This window comes from Stylophora pistillata, chromosome 10 (assembly GCF_964205215.1).
Source record: "Stylophora pistillata chromosome 10, jaStyPist1.2, whole genome shotgun sequence".
NCBI classification, from domain to species: Eukaryota; Metazoa; Cnidaria; class Anthozoa; order Scleractinia; family Pocilloporidae; genus Stylophora; species Stylophora pistillata.
In genome coordinates this window covers 30,473,118-30,481,507 of record NC_142528.1, presented here as the reverse complement: position 1 = coordinate 30,481,507, position 8,390 = coordinate 30,473,118, and the positions used below count along the sequence as shown (strand labels likewise).

The 8,390-nt window shown below is 39.1% G+C and overlaps 3 protein-coding genes across 4 annotated transcripts; 1 reads left to right on the top strand and 2 right to left on the bottom strand.

Annotated features, from left to right (window-relative positions):
- Positions 1 to 561: 561 nt before the first annotated feature.
- LOC148722652 (uncharacterized) lies at positions 562 to 5,464 on the bottom strand. Of its 2 annotated transcripts, XR_015992429.1 has the most exons (3): positions 5,340 to 5,464; positions 1,219 to 4,981; positions 562 to 1,033 (listed from the first exon to the last, which is right to left on the bottom strand). XR_015992429.1 is itself a non-coding variant. In XM_088735869.1 (2 exons), exons 1-2 carry the CDS (start codon positions 5,459 to 5,461, stop codon positions 3,697 to 3,699), a joined length of 1,407 nt encoding a protein of 468 aa, XP_088591995.1. In that variant the 5' UTR covers positions 5,462 to 5,464; the 3' UTR covers positions 562 to 3,696. The 2 variants fall into 2 exon arrangements, 1 of the variants encoding a protein (XP_088591995.1); XM_088735869.1 differs by having other exon boundaries at positions 562 to 4,981.
- Positions 1,477 to 6,129, top strand: LOC148722651 (uncharacterized). Its single transcript, XM_088735870.1, has 2 exons — positions 1,477 to 1,650; positions 1,790 to 6,129. The coding sequence occupies exons 1-2, from the start codon at positions 1,477 to 1,479 to the stop codon at positions 2,864 to 2,866; spliced, it is 1,251 nt and encodes a 416-aa protein (XP_088591996.1). The 3' UTR covers positions 2,867 to 6,129.
- Positions 5,879 to 8,382, bottom strand: LOC111325434 (mediator of RNA polymerase II transcription subunit 11). Its single transcript, XM_022929240.2, has 4 exons — positions 8,235 to 8,382; positions 8,011 to 8,124; positions 6,982 to 7,074; positions 5,879 to 6,612 (listed from the first exon to the last, which is right to left on the bottom strand). The coding sequence occupies exons 1-4, from the start codon at positions 8,280 to 8,282 to the stop codon at positions 6,517 to 6,519; spliced, it is 351 nt and encodes a 116-aa protein (XP_022784975.1). The 5' UTR covers positions 8,283 to 8,382; the 3' UTR covers positions 5,879 to 6,516.
- Between the last annotated feature and the right edge of the window lie 8 nt (positions 8,383 to 8,390).

The following is an 8,390-nucleotide window of genomic DNA, read 5'->3' as shown; positions in this document are numbered from 1 at the left end:
ACTGTCTTATCAAACAGGCTCGTCAATTTTAGAATTCGTTTCATCAACTGAATACAGTTTATTTCTCCAAGCCTTTTCATTAGAATGCCGACCGCACAACTTCATGTCTTTTTGCAGCTTCCTGTATTTGTTTTCTTCTCTTTTCCTTTTTTTTTTTAAATAAAATTAACCGAAAAGAAAACTTGACCATCACACACATTATTCGCTCTCGTGAAGGGCTAATAGGCAATTTACATTATCAACTTAGTTGATAAAACCAGATTTTCCCACCGAGGCACACCACAATTTCTTTAGAATCTTATTTATCAAAAATACCGCCGATCTGACAAAGAAATGCAAATTTCAACACCTATTCAATTTTTCTGATATATCTCTACAGAGATCTGAGTGGATACTTATTGACGGGTACTGTATTAATCGATGGGTGAGCTCTATCTAATTTTCTTTTGTTTACAATTTTAGACTGATGTGGTCGCAGGTGCAATAGAGAAATAACACTAGTGAGGCTTGACGTACAGATAAATAATTCAGCTATAGCATCAATATCACTGTTGCCATGAATACCATTCGCAAAGAAAAGTTTAATTTCAGGCCTAGATGGACGGCTATGTTTAATTTTCTGAGTTTTCCACAAACTTTTTGATGTTGCAGTGCAGTTGCGAACAAAAACATAATCTCAGCGAGGATTTCACTTAAGAACATTATCAGCTTTGTTGGAAAATCTTAAAAGAAGTTCGCGATTGCAGAGTTCTCACAGAAATGACAGCAAAGTCGAGAGACGCGGAGGAGTATGTTCGAAAAGTCAACAGACTTTATGATACCTATTTAGAAAGAGAATTACGACATCTTGAAGATGAAAGACGATTTTACCTTAAGACTTTCCGAGTGGAGTTCAAAGAAGTTAAGGAAAAGCACGATGTAATTACCAGCAAAGCCAAGGAATTAAGAAGATTGCGAGGTTTGAAAATGTCTGTTGAACGTACTAAGGAAAGGACAAACTCTTTCTTCGTCACACAGTCCGCTGAAAGTGATCCTGAAAGCCGGAGTACAGAGTTAAATAATTGAATCATAAACGAGAACTATCGGGATTATTGCTTTGAAAGGTTTTGTTTCCAATTGCCAATAGTTCTAAAAACTCTAAAGTCACGAACGATTGCATCTAAGTTAGTTATTAGCGATGGCTTGTAGCTAGAAGAAACTATTTCTAAAGTTACCTACATGGTATCTTGATGAGTGTTATGCCGATAAAACGTATCAAACCCCTCCGCCGTTTGACATTCCTATAATAAACTCCAACGAAGTGTGTGTCACAATTCTGAGAGTGGCAAGATGTAATCCGTCTCGTAGTCAAGAGTACAAAAACGAGGAGCTAATTGATACATAACTTATGACAGTAATAGAGTCCTAAAGTGTGACGTCACGTTGCCATGACAGCATTTTTTTCTGGTCTAAACAGTTTAAACTCATACTTCAAACATGGCGTCTTTATCGATATGCTCACTCGTTTCTTTCTTTTCTGGAGAGCGGAAATCGCTTGATCGCGGAGAAAACCACTTCAAATCCGACCATGTCCAAAGCTTTATTTATTCCAGGGGAGTCATCAAAGGTGAAGTCCAAGCAAGCATGAAAAATAAGGACTACAAAGTCACAGTAAGTTGCCAATTTGGGATCACAACACGTATGTTCAATTCGAAGAACTCCCAACCCCGATTTCACCTCCAATTTAATGTTTATATTGCGGAATATATATTGCAACTTACGTGTCTGTTTCGAATTATCTTTTTATCAGATTTATCTCGATGAAAACCTTGAAATAAAAAACACAGAATGCGAGTGTCCTCGCGGCGAGTTCAAGTGCAGTCACGCGGCAGCCATATTTATTTATGGCATCCATAACCTTAGCAGGACGGACCTGGAATGCCAATGGAAACGAAAGCGAAAGGCAGAAAGCGTACAGTCTGCAAGCCAGATGTTTCCAGCGCCACCGAAGAAGAAGGATTACAGCCCTTTGGCGCGCGATCCTAGCCGAGAAGATCGGATGTGGCTGTACAGCGAACTAAAGCGCTATGGCAAATTTACAGGGACCTGCTGGATCTTGAGTCCCGAACCACAACCTGCTACCCCTCTCCCGATCAAGACGATTGAGGATATCATTTACTCAGAAGGTTTCCTTATGGCATCTACGAAGGAAAAACAATTAGAGTACTTGATTGAGAATGCCAAAGTAGAGGAGAGAACCATAAATGTTGTGAGCACCCTCACGGCTGGCCAGCGAAACAGCCCTGCATGTCACCAAGCTCGTAGAGGCCGCCTGACTGCCAGTAATTTTGGCTCCGTCCTCCAGGCAAAAAGAGTTACACCGTCTCTTATCAAGCGACTACTTGGGGAATACAACTTGAGTGGAGTTAAAGCAATTGCATGGGGACAGGACAATGAGACTGAGGCCCTGAAATCCTTCACCAACATCACAAACTTTACACCTGTACAGACCGGCCTTTGGCTACACGAGTCGGGAGTTCTGGGTGCTTCCCCTGATGGACTTGTGGGAGACGACTCGGTGATTGAGTGTAAGTGCCCCTACACACATCGATATGCGACAATCAAGGAAGCTTGTGGGCACAAAGACTTTTACTTGGAGGAGAAGGAAGGGAATTATACGCTGTCTACCACACATGTTTACTGGCATCAGTGTCAAGGCCAGATGTTCCTGACAAAGCGCAAATTCTGCTACTTTGTTGTATGGACCACAAAGGATAGTGTAGTTATCAAGATTGAACGAGATGAATCTTGGGAGCACAATATTACTATCTTGAGTGATTTTTACTTTCATCAACTATTCCCAAAGATTACCGAGGGAGAACTTTGAAAAGTGGTGCACAGATGCTGGACATAATCAGAGTGGGGGGGGGGGGGGAGAGTGGGAGCTAATGTAAATAGGCAGTAGCTAATGTTAAAAGGTATTTTTTTAAATTTCATACATTAATTTCTTAATATAACATTACATATTCTACACTCAGATAGAGACACAAGATAAAGAACCCACATTTTTCCATTTAGCATAGTAACTTAATAATAAATTACATTCTTCCTGAAAGCAAGCTTAAACATTTTTTTTTTGCAACCAATGGCTACTGGTAGCTGGTAACACTTATCCTGGTTACTCAACAGGGCCCAGGTACATAAAACTTATGCCACACTTAAGTAGGCTTGCATAGCAATGCAAAGGGAAGGGGAGAGAGCCAAAACAAAATCCATGCAGCACAGGTTATTTTTTCTGACTACCTCTCACCATCCCTTAAGCTAATTGAAGTGTGGCTTTAGTTTTATACACCTGGACTCAGGCTCCCAGCTTCACAGACACAAAAGTAAAACCTTTAAGCCAGCACGACTTTCACACTTGGAACTACTGGACGAAAGAATTCCATACTGGTCACATGCCCCTGACCTGGATTTAGTTGAAATGACAATTTAAGAATGTCACTGGTTTTCATTATAATCTATTTTCACAGAACACATAGTAGTTTGTACTAATGAACATAAAGGAGATGAATATCAGAAAAATGTAAAACTGACCACATCATATTTTTGACCAAAGCTATGTCAATACCATTTGATCTGTTACAGTAGGGCTTCTAGTAATACAAAAATAATATTAAAAACTCATTGTACTATAATTTAGTTGAAAAAAAGTTCTATTCAGTCAAATTCAAAGTCTTCGCAGCCATCCTTGATCAATGGATACTGCAAATTAACAAGAGCTGAGCACAGTTGGCATAGCTTGTCAGCATGGCACCTCAAAAATGCTGGGATGAAGCCAAGGATGCGAAAACTCTTAAGTCTTGCATTTGCACGCTCTACGTGGATGCGACATCGAGCTATTGATTTTGTCGCCCTTCCCTCACTCTCTGTAAACTTTCCATTGTTGAGAAATGGTGGTATGTTCACTGAAACACCTCTTGGAACTACATCGCTGATGAGAAAACCTTTGTCTGCCAGAACAAGATCACCAGCACTCAAATGTTTACAAAACCCAGACTCTTTAACCATGACCTTGTCACTGACTGAGCCAGGAAAAAGATCAGTAACATAGGTTATAACTCCATTTGGGGCAACCCCTATAATGACTTTGAAAGAGTTCATTCCCCTGTAGCTGGAATATGTAGCATTCTGCTGGGACATGAGCTTAGGTGCAGCAATTTCAATGTCTGTACAATCAATCACAATGCAGCAACTGCTGTACTCAGTGAAAGAAGATGGCAAACACATCTTGTTCTTTTCTCTAGATGGCACAGTTGTCATGATGTCTTTGAACAGGAGAGAATGCAGAACATGGACAAAAGTTAGTACTATGTTAGCAACAGTTGCAACACTGCATGAAAACAACTGGGCTAAATGTAGATTGGTATAATTTTGTTTTAGTTTCATCAGAGTGATAAATATCTGGTCCTCAAGTGTGATCGCCTCAACCTTCCATCCAGCATAATAGTTTATTTCACCCTTGAATCTTGAAACATATCCCACAACAATATCAAAAACATCCTTAGTGGGTAGACCTGTCTCCATCCGTATCACCTCAGGGCTCAAGCTCTTAGCAGAGTAGTGTGCACTATAGTAACTTGACACTTCCTTGTGTTTAGCAAGTTCTGTTGAAGTCATATCAAGCTCTATTGACAGCAGAGCTTCTTTGGAACTTGTCTTTTCCTCTTGTGAGCATTCAGTGGAACATGGTTCAGAGTTCTCTTTAATCTCTTCAAGCACAGATGCTACAGTTGGTAATTTCGTGGGCTCGGCAGACACTTTCCGTTTTTTCTTGGGGGTAGGTGCACTGGGAGGTGTTGGTCCTGTACCTGGCAGCAAGTCCAAACTATCAAACAGCTTGTGCCTGTTTCTGTCACTGATGGTTGGCATATTTTCTTTTCGCCCATCTTTAAAGTGACAACTGCAAAGTCGTGAATGTTTGCTGGGCTTTCTATCTCCTCTCCTATAACAGAAAAAGACAGAAGCAGTTACTATACTTGCGCTTAAAAAACCCAAAGTTTAGTTGGTCACATGCTTAACCTTGTAGTCTAAGACGTGAATGCGAAGCAAGTATTTCTCTGAGCTTGTTACTTAATACTAGTTAGTGTAAAAGCTTTGATACTCACAACTATCATATAGTTTTTTAGTAACTAAATAATCTTAGATCAAGACTGAAGACAAGGAAAGGCAAAGCCGCGAGAAAAGAAATAAGACAAGAAAGAGAAACAGCTAATCGTGAATCAGTTTGAGATAAAAAAAAAAACAGCTATTTCTAATCGATGGTACAGCATCGAAATATATATTTTTCGAAAAATACTCACCTTACAAATAATATCCACTTATCATAGAGTGTTTTATGTTTTTTCTGGTCTGGAAACGAAAAGAATCGGCAGCAGTGGCTTTCAGATGTGTGATTGCAATCTGGATGAAAACACTGGCCCATCGCAAACTTCGTCTCCGTGGCGTTTTGACTCGAATTATTGCTCACCAGGTGCTTTTGTCCGCTTATTATACTCTTCAATAGTAAGGCCAAAGGTTATCTTGATTCTCTTTATCTTATTTCTATTATTGGAGGATAAAATGCGCTATTATAGCTCTTGAAGTGTTCGAGGTCAACGACAATGTGTCACGCTAGGGACGCCATATTGGTTTGTTTAGACCACAGAATTCCGGTGCTATGGAAACGTGACGTAAGCACTTTAGGACTCTATGTTCTTATAAGGTATTAATTTGATAACATGAGAAACACAATGTTCTTAGAGAACCGTATTAGCTTGCTCGTAATGAAGCTAAGATGACAGTTTGAATAGCGAAGTTCAACTGCAGAAAAATATAGTCTACATAAGCCAATTATAAAAAGTTTTTGAGGAGGATTAAAAACATTTTAATGCAATGTTCTCTTGGTCTGCCGAGGAAGTGGTTGACAGGTACTTACGTAGCACATAACTGGCTGACTGAAGAAACCTATTGACTTTTTGTACCTTGTTCCCTCACCATCCCAAAATGCTCTGGAATTGCATGTGGATAATCAATTCTCAATAGTGAATAACTTTGGCTGAGTTTTGCAAGTTCCTCCTGAACTGCATTCCATTCAAATCTTCTTCCTCTTTACCCACCCCCCCCAGTTTTTTCTTAGACAACTGCTGCCGTTCTTGTATTCTTTCTATTTTTGCCATTCCCATCGCATTCCCTATCTAACGTTCTTACAAGACACAAGGGGAGATTCAACCATATTGTGATGTAACTCCTTGACCTACAACTATTTTTTACAGAATTTCTTTTGATGGACTGCTGGATTCTCCTTATGAATTTTCTGTTTTTCCCTTGTGAAACAAAGGGAGAAGTAAATGCGGCATCAAAAGTCACTTGGTACTTCTGCACCCATTCAATTGACTTTTTAAAACATCTTGCCTTTTCTCTCCTATTTACATCTAAAATGCAGCACATAGATTCATTCAAGACTGAAGTTCACAGGCACCATCAGTTCAGTGTGGAAGATCAATTCATGTCTGATACTTGATGTGTCCCTTGATGTTGAATCTCTACCAACTGATCTTTAATAGCTTTTGTTCTGCAGCGTAACAACTCAAAATCCTGGAAAAAGAGAAACAGTACCTCATACATTACCCAAGACCCTTCATGTCAGTTAGACCGCTGACAAAAATTAAACGTAATACAGAAAGAAGATAACACTTAGCAGGGCCTGATGGCTCCAATGAGTCAAAGAAAACTAATTTGAATGTTTTAGGTAAAAACAAGGGAAGTTTTCAATTACAAAATACATTTGGTCATCTAAGGGCATTGTGGGTTACAAGGTTGAAGTAAAGTTTGAACCTTTTAATAACTAAATTTTGATTCAAAACTGAAAAGGTTGATACAATCTCTGAACAAGGCTTGTAATCTGTTGACAACAAGATTCCTATCCCACACGTTTATGTTACCATTAGAAAAATAAGTTACTACCTTTTCAGCTCCATAAGTAGATCCTTCATGTGGTTGGCCAGTGGCAACTTGAGTGAGGTAACCAATCTGTTCAGTTAAGCCTTTTTCCACTCCCTTATTATAAAAATACCACAAAAAATCATTTACTCAAGCAAATTAGTTGAAATAGATTTCTTAAAAAGCTACTTTAAAACCATTACTGTGACCACATCACAGACCACATCACATTACTGTGATGTGGTCTGGCCTGTTTACTGGGAATTGGGGGGAGGGGGCATCTGTAAATAATTCACCTTTGTTGATTGTAAACTGCCACTGGCAGTCTGGTAAAGTCCCCCACACAGTATTGTAAAGTGCATTTGATCATATCCAAACGTTAATTTGTGCTATATAAATGGTAATTAATTAATTAATTAATTAATTAATGATGTACAACAGAGGGGCAGGTTTCTTTGAAGCCCTCTAGCCTTAAAAAACTTCACAATGACTTCAATCAACTTCAAGGTATTTGCAAATGTGTAGACACACTAGCAAGCATCTGTTAAATCTCCCCACCCCTCTCCTACCATGTAGAAATTCTACACCTCCATTGCAACCATATAGATAAAACTCAACACCCATTCCCCCTTCCCTAGGTATCTCAAAAAGTCAAATACCCATTGATTTTTTGATCAAAGATATCAAGACAACATGATACCTAAAAACAATGCTGTCCATTGTACCAATAGAGTACTTTTCAAATGAGTGTCGGAAATCAGAGACAAAGTAGTAACAACGACCATTAGAAACAAAGGTTATTAACATCCTCATAAGCCAATTAGAACTCAAGTGAATTAAAAACAGGCAACCTTCTCGAAACGCGGGAAAACGCGAGTGAAAAACTTGTGATTGGCTTCAGTTTGCATCTGATAGGTTGAGGAGGTGGCACGAGTTTTCTGAGCCAATCACAGGGCGAAGTAAAGCAAAACCAAAGCGACCCAGGATCACTTTCGATATTAACATGTAAATAAATACAATTATTGTAATAGGTTCTAGGATTGCAAGTTTTACCTCTAAAGACTTTAGGAACTTCGTAGCCGTTGAGTTTATACGATCTTCTGAAGGTGCGTCTTTTGAAAGTTCTTCTAAGGTTTCTCCTGCACTCCTTATTACTTTCACAACATCCTATTGATAAAGTGAAAACTATTTCAGTAAGGTTCAGATGTATGAAGTCAATCATGCGGTTTGAATGAGGGCGCGAAATTTTTATTTCTATACTGTAAATCAGTACAAACCTTTTCGATCTCCTCTAACTGCTTTAGACGATCTCCTGATTGGGACATAATTAGGCCTGAGGATCGCGATTCACAAAGTTATTCAAGCCGAAATCATTTCAGAAACGAAGAGAACAAACCTTTAACCTTTAAGAGTACGTTGTATAAGAACATGCC

What these genes read in the sequence shown, in the direction of transcription:
- LOC148722651 (XM_088735870.1), top strand. Translation starts at nt 1,477, where the DNA reads ATGGCGTCTTTATCGATATGCTCACTCGTTTCTTTCTTTTCTGGAGAG. An exon ending in ATAAGGACTACAAAGTCACA is followed by an intron (nt 1,651 to 1,789) that starts GTAAGTTGCCAA and finishes TCTTTTTATCAG; the next exon opens with ATTTATCTCGATGAAAACCT.
- LOC148722652 (XM_088735869.1), bottom strand. Translation starts at nt 5,461, where the DNA reads ATGGGCCAGTGTTTTCATCCAGATTGCAATCACACATCTGAAAGCCAC. An exon ending in AAGTGGATATTATTTGTAAG is followed by an intron (nt 4,982 to 5,339) that starts GTGAGTATTTTT and finishes TTTCTGTTATAG; the next exon opens with GAGAGGAGATAGAAAGCCCA.
- LOC111325434 (XM_022929240.2), bottom strand. Translation starts at nt 8,282, where the DNA reads ATGTCCCAATCAGGAGATCGTCTAAAGCAGTTAGAGGAGATCGAAAAG. An exon ending in AGTTCCTAAAGTCTTTAGAG is followed by an intron (nt 7,075 to 8,010) that starts GTAAAACTTGCA and finishes TTTTATAATAAG; the next exon opens with GGAGTGGAAAAAGGCTTAAC. An exon ending in CTACTTATGGAGCTGAAAAG is followed by an intron (nt 6,613 to 6,981) that starts GTAGTAACTTAT and finishes CTCTTTTTCCAG; the next exon opens with GATTTTGAGTTGTTACGCTG.